We start from the raw sequence: 15,960 nt of genomic DNA, 5'->3' as shown, positions 1-15,960 counted from the left end.
TTACTTAACATAGCCACCAGCTACCAAAAGTCTTTGACGCCAACCCATACCAGCTAATGAAGGTTGACTTGGTTTAGTTTGGAAACTAAACTTTGGTTTTGGTTTATCTTCAGTTTTTGGTTTTTCTTCTTCTATCGGTTTTTCGTCACTTTTCGGTTCCTCTGACTTTACCTCACTTGCAGGAACAGTTGTGTCGTCAACATCTTCATAAATATCATATGCCATTTGTTTTTGTTTTCCTTTCAACTTTTTGTGTTTGTTGTAAAGTTTAGAATATTTCGACTCTAAGTCAATGAGATGTTCTATAATGAACTGTTGGTCAGTGAAGTAAACTTTTCCATCTGTTGTCTCGAAAGCTCCTTCAGACTTCAATATTTTATTTGTGAGAGTCTGTTTCTTTTTTGAGATACTAGCCGTTCCATTTCTATGAAAAGTGACTTTATAGTTAGGGTTTGTATTTCCAGACCTGGCACTTTCTATTATTGAATTTTTCTCTTCATCTGTAAGTTCTTTGACAGGTTTTGACAATGGTTCTGAACTTTTTGTTTGTGGTGTCAAATCTACCGTTTCAACTTCTTCGGTCATTTCATCTCAGTAAAAATTTTAGTTTGGTTTGTTTTCAACTGGTTGTTGTTGTTTTTTAAGTCGGTCTAAAACTTCCTGAGGTATAGGAAGAACTTTACAAACACGTGGTGTAACTGCTGGAAGTCGACAAATCCATCTTGAACCCATTTGTCTCAAAGCTGTATTGTTCATTTCATCTCAGTAAAAAACTTTACATTCCCCACGTTTGAGGCGGTTGAGGTTGGTTATTGTTTACCCATTGTTGTGCATGGTTATATCCTCTGTTAAAGAATCTTTCACCTTGGTCCATGTAGTGTCCTGCTTGGTTATAGTAGTCATTTGCTTTGTTATAATAGTTTCCTGCTTGTCTTCCTACATTGTCCATCCATCCTTGAACTTTTCCTCTTGTTTCAGGATTTGGAATAAGATTTGCTGCATCTCGTGCTACATCCCAACCTTTCTGTACAGTTTGTATAATAGGCTGTGCTTTCTCTTTCAGTATACCTAATGTACTCAAAATCTTCCTTCCAATTCCAAATGCACCTCTGGCTAGTGTTCCCACTGCGGGCAAAAATCTGGATGCAACTCCTGCTAATGCGCCAAATAAACCCATTTCTTATGGGTTAAAAAATGACGAATCCAAACAAGGACCCCTATGTTTCTAAAGCAACAAAGAAAGCACTCATGGTAAAAATCTTTAGTTCAACACCAAATGCTTGGTTTATGGATATCTTGGAAAACATTCCGAGGTATAGAGAAGATGGACCACCATACTGGCTAATATTTGTTGGTCAAAACACAAGATACTGTGAAGCCATACCATTACAGTCCAAAAATATTTTAGATATCTTAGCAGCTTTGACAATATTCGTTGACAAATACCATCCAACAAAACTGACATCTGACTGTGAAAGTTCTTTCAAATCAGACGATATTAAAAACTATCTGCGTTCAAAAAATGTAAACCAATATTTCATTGTCGACCAAAACCATTCTGCTCTTGGTGTCATTGACAGTTGTATAAAATCTTAAGAGACTTAAACCAACCACAAGGTGGTGAGGTAGATGAAATGTCATATGACGACAAATATAGACATTTCTCCATGGCAAAGATGAGACAAGTTTTAAATATTTACAATAACCGTAAACAAAAAGGTTTGGGAAACCACTCCCCCGAAGAAATGAAAAACAACCCTGACTTAGAGAAAGACTATATATTTAATAGTTTAGTCAAAAGAGACAAACAAGAAAGAATGCCAGGCTTCAAACTTAAGAAAGGTGACAAAGTAAAAATAGAAATACCTAAACGCGACCCATATGAAAATACTATTGACTATGACAACAATGGGAACTCGACAGGTACTCACGTTCGTGTTCGTAAAAATAGAAGAAAGTATACAAGAGAATATTATGAAGTTTTAGGCAAACATGGCAAAATGTACAGACTGCAAGCAGAAGATAAAACGACTATTGTCAGACCTCGTTTCAAACTTGTCAAAGTTCAAGGTGGTATACTTTCAAAGACAGTTCCTAACAAATATAAGACAACTCCTGACGAATATGCTAAAGAAGTTGAAAATGACGACTAAGCATTTCTATACCATGCACAAACTGTCATGTAAGGTGGCATGTATTTTTTACCTAGTCCTGTAGATGTTGTTGTAAAAGTATGTTGGTGGTTTCCTCCTGGTTCAGTTTGTCGAAAAGTCTTTTTGCTGAATGGTTATAATCTGGAGATAAAACGTCATAGCCAGCTTCATACTCTGAGTTGTATAATGGGTGGTCTCTTAATGAGTGGCTATGGTCGCCAGAAAAGTTTGTTGTACCAGAATGACTATGTGGTGGCAAGTTGTCGACAGATATCGTTTTACTTCCACCTGTTTTCTTTGGAGTGTGTGCACAATACAAAAAATTTCGAGTATTTGAGTCCAAGTTCCAAAACCAAGTACTACTTCTGGTCTGGTAGAGTTCATTGACGTATAAATAGAGCCTATAGGATATAATGTTTGAAGTATTTCTGTCTTTAATGTTTGAAGCTCTGTTTTGTCTGCTTTCTTGTCATATAAATCTTGAGCAGTGAATTTAATATTATGTTCATCCTTCATGACATAAACATCTTTACATCTAATGTTTCTCATCGTCGTTATGTCGTCATCCGATGTTAAACCTTGTGGAAAGTTAGGAGGTTTACAATATAATGCATCCCCACACAGTTTCTTCAACCGTTCCTTCAATACTTTCTATAGCAACAGTTAAAACTTGTATGTGTATGGTTCTTGTCAGCTTTGTCATCTAACTTTTCTTGTAAGTTTGTAATATTTGCAATGGTATGTGTATGGTTCTTGTCGGCTTTAAGGTCTAAACATCCTGAAACCCACCCTGTATTGGCTTTACCTTCTAAAATCTTCGATGTCCGTTCATGGTACCATTCAACCATTTCTTTAATTTTTCATCTTTTTCATCCACATATTCCTTATCTGCCTTCTTCACTAAACCCACTAGCCAGATATGCTAACTCATCGTCAAACATATGTTTTATCTGCTTTCTTTTCAACATCCTCTTTCGTTGCATAAGCTTTGTTAGCTCTTTCTTCTTCTTTGCTATTGCATCGTCTACATAACTCTTTGTCAGCTTTGTTGTCAACATCTGCTTTCAAAAGAAGTTCATCTATAGGTTTCTCGTTTAAAGTTCGTTTTGTTGGATTTATACAACAGAGGTTCTTATGTCTTGAAACAGAAACTCATCTGTCATTGGGTTTAATGTCAGTTTTAGGTTTCCTTCTTTCAATGACTCAGATATCTTAGAATAGTTTGAAAAGTTTGTGTGTTCTTATTTAGAGCTTGCAAAATGATTGTCGGTTGTGGTATTTCTCTCATAGACCTGTTTCATTTGACATTTTATTCTAGATAAAATATTGCTTCCAATAGAAAAAGAAAATTCTAGAGTTGCTACAACTAAACCATTAGATGAACTTTTTACTAAATGTAGGTCAAAAGTTTGAGACAGAGACCGTAAAGCATGAAGGCTATCGTTTGACTACCCGTTAAGATGGTTAAGAGACCCATCCGTCACAAAACTATTGGCTTTCGTAGAATGAAGTTTGTGTCTGTAGAAGATAAAAGTTTTCCATTATTGTAAGGTTTCATATAGATATATATCTGAAGGAAACGAAAAATGTGGGAAGAAATTGAGCTATACAAGTTGACCTTTCATCTTCTCTACAGACTGCGTTAAAAAATATAAAGATAAAATAAATTCATGTTATGCAAAATATGCTGATGAATATGCAAATACCGAGAGCACACTTTATGTGAGAATTGTATATGACAAACAAAATTCACAAGTGTCATTTCAAATACGAAGACAATCCAATAAAGACGAACAAATATATACAGAATCACTGCAATGTCATTGGTATTATTTGCAAAGAATGTTAAATCAGAAAGTCGAACTTCCTTTAGCAAATATTTACAGTCGATATGCAAGAGATGAACCATATTTATTTAAAGATGTTTTCGACTCAGATGCTATTATAGTTCATGCTTCATTTTCTGGCGCCCAAAACTCTTTCTTATGCAAATGACTTTTACGAAAAACCTACAAAGTTATACGAACCACCAAGTGAAGTATTTCAGACTTTCAAGTATGGTTTTACTACAGATGGAAGAAAAAGAATAATTCCATTATACCATGCGTTTTTACTTAGAACTTAGTTTTCATATACAACTACTATCGAACGGTAAAAAATATAACTTTTTAATACGGTTGAGGTGTGGATTTGTTGCCAACTAGACTGTGTGCAGGTTCAGGCTGTTGTATAACAGGAGCTTGTTCTTCTGGTTCAGGTCTTTAGGTATAATACCAACGAACTGACCTACTCTTTTACCAATATTTTTGACTCCGTTCCAAATTCCTCTTCTACGGTTTTTATTCCATTCCATATACCTCTTCCAACATTTCGAAAGAAGTTTCCAATACTACTGAAGAAACCCATTTTACTATATGTAAAATCTAATGTCCGCCTAGTCTCTTACGTTTCCTGTTGAGTTCCATAGCATTCTTTAACTGGAGCTCATACATTCTGTTTCTCCTCTGGTAGAAAACATATTCTGGGTCAACTCCTGTGTTCGCGTCATCTGCATAAAGTTGTTTATATCCCACTTCAGGGTTTGTATAAAACTCTTTCCATCTCATATTTGCATACCATGGTGGCAAACCTAACGCAGCGTCATTTGACATGGCAGTTTGCATTTGTACATCTGTTGGCACTTGACCATAGTTTGCCATTGCAGTTTGTATTCTAACTTCATTTGGAATATTCTCTGGGTTTGGTTGTCCAGGTTGCTGTGCATTCGCTAAGTTCTGTGCGTCCATTTAATATTAGATAAAAATATCTCTTACGAGTACATATGCTGAACATTTGCAGGCATTGGTTCATCTTCATATTCTCTATATCTTTCTGCCACGTCAAATAAATAAATGACACAATGGAAAAAACCTAAAACAAGTAGTCCTATTTCAAACCACATTTACTTACTAATAAAATTTCTTTGTTATGACACTTTCTCCAGTTTATAGGACCTCTCTCATATTCTATCTTATCGTATCTAAACTCATAGTCATGTATGTCCTCTAACCATCTCATGACACTTTCCAAACCACTTTTATCGGATGTAAAGTAAAAGCATGGATGGTTATGTAAAACGTCTAAAGTTTCTAAAGAGTCTCTCAAAGTCCAGTCTACTTGGTATTGAAAATCCCATGTGTTATAGAACGGCGGGTCCACTATAAAGAAAACATTTTCCTTGTCTTTATATTTTTCATACAACTCTGTCCAACGACATCTCACAAACTCTATACCCTCAATATATTTTTCTATGTCCTCTTTGAAAACATTTGTATAGTTAAGATATAAAACTTTTGACATAAGTGTTTCAATGTCATGAACTCTTATAGCACCACTATATAATAGTCTAGAAGATATACTATCCCAGTCAATATACTCTGCTTTTTTCAAAACCTCTCTGACAGTATTTTTCTTATCTAATGGTATACGTTCCATCTTACCTATAGGTATCTTTTCTTTTAACTCTTTCAATATTTTGTTTGTGTCTGGTATATGTTTGAGACGGTTCATATAGTTGTCGAAGTCATTGCATATAATCTTTGAGTCAGGAAATACAGTATGGCACAAATGAGATATATAGAAACTTCCACCGAACAAATCTACAAATGTTAGACCATTCGGTAGTTTCTTAAGTTCTCTCAATAGAATATCTTTACATCTACTCTTATTTCCAAAGAAGGGTAACGGTGGTTTTGTAAAATTCATTTTATATATATATAAAAATGTTTTTTCCCTGAAAAGTGACAGAAAAGTGACAAAGCATGAAAACATATATAATTTGTGAAAAGCGACACATTATATAATGTTTTCGACCCAGAAGAAGGCTTCTTCCCAGAAGCAATGGAGGAAGAAGAAGAGTCCTCCGAATATAAACTTCATTTATACTAAACATCTTCGGGGCTAGAGGGCACGAAGTGCCTGGAAGCCCCACTACCCTTTTTTTTTTTTTTTTTTTTTTTTTATATATGTTGTCTATATCAGACCTCCTTTCTTTTTGATACTTAACATTGTTCCTAAATCTTAGCCGTTAAGGCTGTTCTGAAAATACTTTTTTTTCGAAAAAATTCGAAAAAAATTCTTAAAATTCAAAAATCCCTTAATTCCTGAGGATTTTGGAAAAAAGTTTTTACATGAACATGTGTATATTATATGAAGTATATTGATAAGGTAAAAATCAAATTTTATTGCATATTCATCGAGAAAATAAACTAATGAATCCCTCAAAATTGAGAGGGTAATCCTCCTCCTCTCAAATAAACGTACATACGGGTGCACTCTTAACGCCTCAGATACAAAAAAAAAGCATCAATAGAGTATGATTTCAGACATATTAACTAGTAAATCGTGACTGAATAGTCCTACAAAAGATTGTACAATAAGTTGGATTCAATAAAATGTATTTCTTAATTCCATTGTTATCAAAATATAGAAATCTATTTAGAATAAATGAGATAAATGTCATATACTTATTCTTTTATAAATAATGGCAGATAATATATGCCTCAAAATCTTAATATTCTTATTCATTTTATTAACTTTGATCTATGAAGATATATCTCTTTACATTTGTCTTTGCATGTTATAGGATTATCAATGAATGTGCAAGCATGAATCATTTGTTGAATATTGTATTCAAAGAATCAAATTAGGAAAATAATGATAATGTTAGGAAAGGATATCATTAACTATACAGCTAATAACATTGTTCTTTAGCATTAATTATCTTGGAACCTGGGTAGAAAAAACAAGCCTTGATTATGTTAGATATTCAGTTCCCCAATAAGGTTAACATAATTCTAATATCCCCTTTCTTATATTAGTATACGAAAATTTCAATAAGGTTGTCTTAATCTGACAATTTGAAAAGGAAATGAATTTTTTGAGAATTCTTTCAAAATGAAAAAGATAATTGGTGTGAAAACGTTTGAGTTATATCAAAAGAAATCACAAGATTTTTCCCAATTCAAAAAAATCACATTGAAAAATTGAAAACTGAGAACATGGATCACGGTGAATGTATATGATGAATATCTCTTTGGACATAAAATAAAATTTGGAAAACAATTGTTATCAGGCAATTCAATAATATTTCAATGATAAAACTTGAATAAATTTAACTTAAGATTATCAATATTTAAATTTATTTATGCAATTTTGGAGAGTAAATTTTTTTGAAAGAAAAAATAAGAAATGTAATAAATTTATCTATATATGTAATATAACATTATCTATGACGATTATATTTAAATTTTTGAGAATGGTTTCAATTAATGTTAATTCTTGATAATTGATCGAAAATCTTTCAAATGTCATATTTTAACCCCAATTGTTACAAAGGTACATTTACTATTTTTGACAAAATTTTAAATTTTCATGGGGTTGTAAATCTTATAATAACTAGATGAATAAGGAATGAATCCCAGTATAATGTGCATCATTATATTAAACACTATATGTAAGGCTAATGATTCTATTAACACTTATGAAGATCTATAGTATTTGAGCAGATAAATTTGATAATTTCCAAAACTCTTATATTTCAAAATTAAAGTGTGCGAATGCATTTAAATGAGAGCAAAAAGAGAATGATGCTGTTAAAACTAGGTGTTAATTTCCAATTATTTCGCATCACAAGAACTACCCAGTAAATTCGGCTATCTTTCTTTGCAATTATTTTCTATTTTACATATATTATAATGGTTAGGGTTTGAAGAAAAGTTACTAGAGAATTATTGACTTTTGAAATAATGCAGAATTTTACTTGAAGAAATCATTAATTTATGAGCTCCAAATTGCTAAGCATGACGAAGGATCATTAAATTTGCTACAATTAAATACACTTATTGCCGAATTAAGATTTTTGAAATTAAAAGTTTGAAATATTGCCTTTTTGAATAAAAATTTAAATTTGATTATATAATCATGATAATATATTATTGAAATTAAAAGAAAATATTTTAAACCATTCAAATATTTTGAATGTCTTATCAATTTAAAATATTAAAAGATAGCTTGATTTTATCATCATTAGTTGTTATCAAAGTTTTCTTCTTTTGATGAACAACAGTAAATGATTTGTTAATACATTGTCTTCCTTTTTCGCAGCAAAATCAAAAGTTATGATGATAATCTTGTACTCAATTTTGAAACTCTCTGATTTACAAGTAAGCATTCCTTTGGAAAAGCAGTCCTATTCTGTTTTCAAGATATTTTAAAGCCCCTATTTCATACAATGTGCAGATCTATTCGAAATTGCAAGAACTCTCAAGAAAAAATGCAGCAGCAAAGAAGATTCCAAAGTTTCTAGCATCAAAAATTTACAACCTTAATACAACAGTTAAAGAGAAGCTCGAAAAGAAAATATTTAACCATAAAGCTGGAAACCATTCGATATCTACTATTGGATCTAATAAAAAGTTAATTATAACATATTTTACATGCTATTTGTTGACTTTGTTCCATTATATTACCATATATATCTTTTTGAAATCTAAAATATTTTTACGATTTTAACCATGTGTTGTTGAAACCATATATCAATCTTAGCTAAAGTATAGTTTATGAGTCTGTCACCATCTAACGTATGAATTTTCAAAAATGTCAAATATGTTCATTTTTTCTGTATATTCAGCCATAATTTCATGTATTTATACTATTCAACTATTATTTAATATTTTTATCGATTTAAATATATGATAAGATGCTTAGTTCTCCCGGAAAACGATTTTTAATCGCAATTTTAACTTTCCAAAAATAATTCAAAAATAAAAATCCCTCTCAATTTTCTAAATTTTCTAACTAGCCAAATCTCTAGCCAAATTTTTTTGGCCCGTATAAATATTGTTAGGCACTATATAGGGATGCTATTTATCCTATTTTCATCCCATTTTACTGTTATCGCCTAGTGAATGTACCTTTATTGTTACATTAATCAAAGCCGATATCAAAATTGTGAACTTTATTTTTACTATCATTCAGAATTATAATATTGATTCAAAGTGTACGAAACTCTCCCAGTCGATATTGAAAACCAAAAGATCATCGAACAAAATGTCTACTCATTAAGAGAAAAAATAGGTCCGAATCAATGCTACAGAGTTTGGAGTCCTTTATTCAGCCAAACATTTGTTTGTAAAGTCGTTAAAGGTGAATTCTCATTCCATCAGGAGATCCATAATTTCATGCAACTCGAGCATCCAAATATTTTACGTATTGTTAATTACTTTAACGAAGGAAATAAGTTTTTCATTATTTCGGAAGACTGCGTTCACGGAAATGTGAAGGAATACTTAGATCAGACGAACATTTCCACAACAGAAAGAATAGAATTTTGCACAGATCTGATCAGAGGTCTCAATTATCTTCATTCCAAAGGAATCACACGCAATCACTTGAAATTAGAGAACATTTTAGTCGATAAATCATGCAAAGTTAAGATTGCTGACTATGGCCTTCCTTATTTCATAGATGAATCCGATGAAAAATTTGGAGGTCCAAAATATTTTTTGGCTCCTGAAGTTTTACAGAAACTTAACGTCAATACATTCAAAGCAGATGTCTGGGCACTTGGAATTATCCTCTATTACGTTGCTTACAAAGAGCTTCCGTTCGGAGATGAAGAATTGTGGAATGATTTCACACAATATGGCCTTGCTCGCATTCCACACTTCATTTCAGAAGAATTCATGAGAACTCTCAAGCTCGCGCTTCAAGTAAATCCAGAAAAAAGACCAACCCCTCAAGAATTGTTTAAGGTTATGAACAACCAAACGCATATTCCAGATCCAACAGCGATGGCAAGAAAGAGGAGGATATCCAGAATGAATCGCTCTAGCGCTTCCTTCAAATCTAACGTATTAAATCCTACATTCGGAACTTCTCAGCTTTCTTTGACAAAGAGCACTTTCGTCTCGAGATCAAATCCTATGTTATAATTGTTTTGTTTCTTTTTGTTTAAAAAATTACATATTTCACTTTTGAACAAGTTTTACCATATAAATCTTCTTATCCGAATGGAATCATGCCATTCTCAAACTATGAAATGACTTTCTATCCAAATACCAAATAATATTTCTTCCAATAATTATATTATAGCAATATGAACTATCAAAATTGTAAACACACTTAGTTGTAATAGTTTGACATTTATTAATGCTGATTGCGAAATGAAATTTTATTTTGAAATATTTAATTTTAAGTATAACATAGATTTTCGATATGTATTTAAAATTTTATCTATTATATAAACATTTGTTCAATATAAAATTGCTTTACATCTTCGAGATATGTTAAACAAAAAGAAACAATATTGAAAAATTCCAAAAAAAATTCGAAAATTGAAAAACAATATGAGAAAATGTTAGAATTCCAATCATATTTCTGATTTTGAAATTTTTTTGGAATTTGCTCATGCAATAATATAGCATCGCATAGGTACAGCAATGAATCTATTGCATTATTTCGCAGTTAATTTTACTTCATACCATATCGATTCAAATTTTACCTTCAATTTCTATAATAATGAAGCAATTTCTCGTTGTTACTCTTAAGTAATTAAAATAATTCTTGATAAAGCTGGGAAACCATATTTAAAAATGTCGAACATCAATTTCAGGACTAATTTTTCCGGTTTTCGCCAAAAATTCTATCTAGCCCATGATTAATACAAATTTTATCGAATTTACCCATAGATTTTTTGATCAAAACTCATACTTATTCCTAGGAAATTTACATTTTTTTACCATTATTCGCAATCACTACAATATTCATTTACTTTCATGAAGAACTTCCAATATGCTACTATTATTCAAAAATATATTCATATTATATATAATATAGTTTATAAAGAAACAAATATATTATTTTGTACCAATTGCAGCCCACGAAGAAACTCTCTTCGGTAGCTCTTTCTTCTTCGGAGGCGCTGAAAGTGCTGGAAAGTCCTCATTCAAAGGTTTCGTTGAATTTGGCCTTTGCTGTATTGCTGCCCAAGCAGATTGAGGAGCAACTTGTTTTTGAAGATGCTTCGGAACAAATTTTGGTGGCGGAAGGGGACTTCCATCGAGAGAAGGAAATTCTTCAGCGAAAGTCTTCTTTCTCTCAGGCTTTATCGGCTGAGCTTTGACATGTGACCAAGCAGATTTAACTGGCTTTGATTCTGTAGGTTTTTCTGGGGTTTCAATCAAAGATGGGAAATATTCTGTGTCAAACTCTTGTACAACTGCGTCTTCCTCCTCTTCTCCATCATTATCTTCGTCTTCTGTGTCCTCCTTAAGTCTGTAAGCGATTGCTCCTGAATATTTTTTGATGATACTCTGATCAACAATTCCTTCGAGGTCGATCAGCGCAAAATCTACTTCAGCACCAGATGGAAGGTGCCCAAGTATCGGATTTTGCCTTCTGAATCGTTGTGTAACTGTTGTCGATCTGATTTTCAAAATTTTCGCTGTAATTTGTTGAGGATAATTCTTGATATCGCCAAATTGCTCTTTAAGCATCTTTTGATTCAAATTTTCAAGGTAAATATTTCGACCTTTCGATTCTTGGAAGAAAACAACAGTTTCGTTTGGCCTTTCTAGTGTAAATGACGGTTCATTTGATTCTGGAAGCTTCTCTGATTTCAAAGAGTCCAAAATACTCTCAATCATTCCAATTTTTGGAGTATCAAGGTATTCTGGAGAAGAATATATGACTTTTTGTGATTTGAGATTGGTCCTCTCATCTTCTATTATATGAGAAACGTATTCGCTATCGGCCAACATAAAATGAGAAAATTTTGAACTGGGTTGTGAAGCAAAAGGAAGCTGATTCATGTCTACTTCAGTAGTTCCATCAAAACAGCAGCAGTTGTGCCTATTTTTGATGACTTTTTGGAAAGTAATTTCTTCAGAATTTTCATGTAATCGCAAATCTGTTCGTAACAATTCTTCTTGGGTAATGCTCAAGAAACAAACAGGACATATTTTCTGTTTTGAACAAGCTAAGTGCTGACAAATGCAGTCAGCGCAGAAAATATGACCGCACTTTGTAATTCTTGGAGCAACTGGAGGAAATAAACATATAGGACAGACGAAATCGCATGGTTGATGAGCGATTACAGAAAAAAGTAAGTCCCATTCATTACCTGAAGATGGATGTAAAGAGTGAGAAAATAAAACATTGTTCAATCTATTTAACGGGTCTGGAGTATTAGAATTTGCTAGCATATCGCAATTTTTATATACAAATTGGAAATTTCCGGCAGTAAAAGCAGATGAATTTTGAGGAACCATCGAATTAGTTTCTCTGCACTTTTGCTCTTCAAAAGTGTATTTTCCATTCGGAAATCTGTAACATGGCTTTGGGATCCTACGCTGGAAATTCTTTTTTCCGTCTTTTTTGGGTTTTTGTCCTTTTTTCTTCAATTTTTTAAAAATCTAGCACTTTTCTTGGATAGTTATCTGCCACGTAAATTCATCGTCGTTTGACACACCCTCAGAATTTTTCTGATTCGGAGATTTTATCAATTCGTATGCCACTTTTTCTCTAGTGAAAAAACTATAAAATAAATTTTGTGAAATGGATGATTTAGGAATTTCGCCGAGAGGTAGTATGGGTGAGTACCTCACACATGTTGCAAAAGAGTGCACATGTTTGAGTTTAACACTTAGAAGACCTCCAAGACCTTCAATCGCAGCATTAAAAGCGAATTCAACACTGATCAGAAAACAACACAGTCCATTACTAGAAAATGAAATATCTCCATATTTGACAGTCGAAGGTGCCATTGAATGTATAAACAGCAATAATTTTTCAAATATCGTCGAAATGGCAGCAATGATTGAGAATTGTGCAAATTCAAATCAGAGAATGCTCGACAAACTGGTAGGATCAGAAGAACTTGCACTCGAATTAGTTAATGCACTTTCAAATGATGCTTTTCAGGATTTCTACAAAGTTCACGTCATGGAAATCATCTGTTCATTGTTTGCCACGTCAAATATCATGTCAGAAAATTATGTCGATAATGGATTAACTATGTCGATTATTGATATGATCCAATCTGAATCAGAAACAATAACTACGGCTACGCTTACTTTAATTAGACAGACATCCGGAGTTGCATATGTCAAAGATTCTATGCTTACTTTCGGATTGCCTGACTATTTAATACAATTTTTATCAAATATTACAGACCCTGCGATAATTGAGGACGCCTGTGTCGCATTATGCTCTATATTCCATAATGTTGATGAGGTCGACTCAACTGTGCTTGAAGAATTCATTACAAAGCTTGCACCACTTTTGGATCTTGAAGTTCCAAATGGAGTGCGCGCAATTATTACAGCTTATATCAGTATTACAGACCAACAGCCTATGCTCATCCACAACGCTTACGATGCAGGAATTCCCATTAAAATAATACAATTAATACCTATCGAAACTTTAACAGGGGCTTGCTTGATTCTCCTTGCAAACTTCTGCCATTTTCATCCAATACAAGTGAATACTCTACTAGAAGCAGGATTAATTAATATTTTACTTCAATTGATAGAAAATTCACCACAAGCGGGCGGAGCTTTTGCGATATTCTCAAACCTCATCGAGAGTGTAACCGCTCAGGTAATTGAGGTTTGCAAGCCTCTCATTCATTTTTCAGTAGAAATGACAAAATCGTGTTCATTTGAAACAAAGAAGGAAATTGTTTATTTCATATGCACATATATATTATACTCGAACGCAAGCAATATAAAGGATATTGTAAATGAAGAAATTTACGAAATCGTGATAGAAATGCTTGGGTGTTCGATTCCTATCATTATTAATAGATGTTTGGATGCACTCCAAAAAATAGCAACAGTTTTGGAGAACTTCGTGTTGGATGTCGACTCCGGTATTATCGATGACCTCTTCGACGCTTTGGATTCCTTATCGCAGTCAAATATTAAGAGTATAGCTAACCATGCAATATATATCGAACCATCTTCAGCAACTTCATACTGAATGAAGAATCTTTTACGTTTCTTTTATTTAAACCTGTTAATTATGTTGAATTGTTTTGAAAAAATGATGTGACCTTTTTTAGATTTTTACTATAACCTCATTCTGAAAATGAAGTTATTTACGATTTGAATATATCATCACAAACCTTATCCAGAAAATCACCGGACAAAACTAAAATCTATAAAACGGCATTAAAAAATAGAACTTAATTTGAACAGGGTTATTTCTTGAAATTTACTCTAAAAAGTTTGCCAAATTCTAATATACCAAAAATACTAAGTTTTAAGACTAAATAATTTCGATTTAAATATTAATACGCATGCATGCTATATAGAGGGTTTAATCGGAGTAATCATCCTGCTGGAACTCGTCATCATCATCACCATCATCGTCATCTTCTTCCTCATCATCGATTTGTGTATAAATGCCCTCGACCTTGACTTGGCAGCCAGCTGTTGTGAAGACGCAGGCTTCCATTTCGTCCAAAGCCATGAAGTTGCATGCAACTTCCTTTGTTTCACCAGTGAATTTGGCAAGTTCCTCGTTTGTACGAGTGATCTTCTGTTCAGTCTCTTCTGTTCCATCAGCAACTGGTAAGAAGGAAATTGTAACTACAACTTCTTTAACATCGTCTGGTTTGGAAACAAGAATAACTTTCTCAAGATTTACACATGAGTAGTTGTTAAGTTGAAGGTTTTCGCGCTTATCACCCTTGAATGTCTGTGTGAACTTCGTGGACATGAAATTCTGGTCCTGAGTATCCGTTTATTCCCTTCAAAAATATTGAAAGATTTGGCGCCATTTCATTGTAAAGCTCAGAAGTTAAAATCATTACCGTAAGTTATCCTTAAAAAGTTTATGTTGGTGCAAATAACATTATTAAAAATCAATATCGAAATTGGACATTGAATATTTGATCGGGGACATAAACAATAGTAAAAACTAAGTCTCATCACACTTTTCAATGCTCGATTTTTAAAAACTGTTTAAAAATGGAGCTTATATTGAAATAGTGTAGAGACTAAAAATTACCACAGACTATTTCAGAGGATTGAGTTGCCACTCAATCCTCTGGAAAGTCTGAGGTAATTTGCAAAATTAAAAATAAAAAGTATTCAAATAATTTTAAATACCAGATTGAAATCGAAATTGGCGCCAAAAAAAACAATAAAAGTGACACAAACGATGGAAAATCGATGTAAATGGAAAATTTTAGCACTATTGCTAGAATGAAAACCATTAAGATTTTGATGGGTTTTGAAAAATAAATTGAATTGATATTATTGAAAATCATCTCGAAGCAACCAATGAGTTCGCGACCTTAATTTAAAATGAATTTTAAAATATGCGATAATAATGACTGATTCAATAAGTTTTCGGCTAAGAAAATATAAGGTATGAAATATTATAATGGAAACAATTTACAATTCGTTAAGGTTCTAACTGATTTAGTTTTCGCAGAATGAGCTCAGCTAATTTTCGAAATTAATCTTCGATCTTGACTTGTTGTTCTCAGCACTAAGTATCAAAATAAGTTTATGATTAGAATCTTGATATCCCCTAAAATAACTATTGAATGAGAAATGGAAGTATGGATTCTCGAAATTCAGGGTATTATGATGGCTTTTATTAGATTTTAATTCAGAACACACATAAGAATATCAGCACTTAATTTGCTTTCTTCGTGCTAGAACAAACTTAGTTGGTTTTAGAGAGAAGATAAAATTAATTGATAGTTAATATGAATGGTTAATAGATCGAATAGATTTGAAAGGTTATGTTAAAC

At 32.6% G+C, this 15,960-nt stretch overlaps 8 protein-coding genes and 2 pseudogenes across 10 annotated transcripts, besides 2 other annotated features; 3 read left to right on the top strand and 7 right to left on the bottom strand.

Moving 5' to 3' along the window:
* Positions 1 to 585, bottom strand: TVAGG3_0765390 (phage tail repeat-like family; the record flags this gene model as incomplete). The annotated part of the gene is made up of 1 exon (XM_051245790.1): positions 1 to 585. The coding sequence occupies one exon, from the start codon at positions 583 to 585 to the stop codon at positions 1 to 3; it is 585 nt and encodes a 194-aa protein (XP_051092377.1).
* Positions 1 to 6,153: part of a mobile genetic element that runs on past the window's edge.
* TVAGG3_0765380 (uncharacterized protein) lies at positions 604 to 756 on the bottom strand (the record flags this gene model as incomplete). Its single annotated transcript, XM_051245789.1, has 1 exon — positions 604 to 756. The coding sequence occupies one exon, from the start codon at positions 754 to 756 to the stop codon at positions 604 to 606; it is 153 nt and encodes a 50-aa protein (XP_051092376.1).
* On the top strand, positions 1,195 to 2,153 carry TVAGG3_0765370 (annotated as a pseudogene). Its single transcript has one exon. A coding segment is annotated over exon 1 (959 nt).
* On the bottom strand, positions 2,480 to 3,461 carry TVAGG3_0765360 (annotated as a pseudogene). Its single transcript has one exon. A coding segment is annotated over exon 1 (982 nt).
* TVAGG3_0765350 (uncharacterized protein) lies at positions 4,577 to 4,939 on the bottom strand (the record flags this gene model as incomplete). The annotated part of the gene is made up of 1 exon (XM_001306216.1): positions 4,577 to 4,939. One exon carries the CDS (start codon positions 4,937 to 4,939, stop codon positions 4,577 to 4,579), a length of 363 nt encoding a protein of 120 aa, XP_001306217.1.
* Positions 5,079 to 5,897, bottom strand: TVAGG3_0765340 (phage tail repeat-like family; the record flags this gene model as incomplete). The annotated part of the gene is made up of 1 exon (XM_051245788.1): positions 5,079 to 5,897. One exon carries the CDS (start codon positions 5,895 to 5,897, stop codon positions 5,079 to 5,081), a length of 819 nt encoding a protein of 272 aa, XP_051092375.1.
* Positions 6,154 to 7,525: 1,372 nt separating the features above from the next.
* Positions 7,526 to 9,113: a mobile genetic element.
* A 66-nt stretch (positions 9,114 to 9,179) lies between these two features.
* Positions 9,180 to 10,164, top strand: TVAGG3_0765310 (protein serine/threonine kinase protein; the record flags this gene model as incomplete). The annotated part of the gene is made up of 1 exon (XM_001306215.2): positions 9,374 to 10,126. The coding sequence occupies one exon, from the start codon at positions 9,374 to 9,376 to the stop codon at positions 10,124 to 10,126; it is 753 nt and encodes a 250-aa protein (XP_001306216.1).
* Positions 10,165 to 11,050: 886 nt separating this feature from the next.
* Positions 11,051 to 12,397, bottom strand: TVAGG3_0765300 (ubiquitin-like protein transferase protein; the record flags this gene model as incomplete). The annotated part of the gene is made up of 1 exon (XM_001306214.1): positions 11,051 to 12,397. The coding sequence occupies one exon, from the start codon at positions 12,395 to 12,397 to the stop codon at positions 11,051 to 11,053; it is 1,347 nt and encodes a 448-aa protein (XP_001306215.1).
* A 326-nt stretch (positions 12,398 to 12,723) lies between these two features.
* Positions 12,724 to 14,204, top strand: TVAGG3_0765290 (nuclear import signal receptor protein; the record flags this gene model as incomplete). Its single annotated transcript, XM_001306213.1, has 1 exon — positions 12,750 to 14,174. The coding sequence occupies one exon, from the start codon at positions 12,750 to 12,752 to the stop codon at positions 14,172 to 14,174; it is 1,425 nt and encodes a 474-aa protein (XP_001306214.1).
* Positions 14,205 to 14,440: 236 nt separating this feature from the next.
* TVAGG3_0765280 (uncharacterized protein) lies at positions 14,441 to 14,944 on the bottom strand (the record flags this gene model as incomplete). The annotated part of the gene is made up of 1 exon (XM_001306212.2): positions 14,514 to 14,915. One exon carries the CDS (start codon positions 14,913 to 14,915, stop codon positions 14,514 to 14,516), a length of 402 nt encoding a protein of 133 aa, XP_001306213.1.
* Between the last annotated feature and the right edge of the window lie 1,016 nt (positions 14,945 to 15,960).

This window comes from Trichomonas vaginalis, chromosome III (genome assembly GCF_026262505.1).
Source record: "Trichomonas vaginalis G3 chromosome III, whole genome shotgun sequence".
Classification (NCBI taxonomy): domain Eukaryota; phylum Parabasalia; order Trichomonadida; family Trichomonadidae; genus Trichomonas; species Trichomonas vaginalis.
This window is presented reverse-complemented; position numbering and strand designations above follow the sequence as displayed.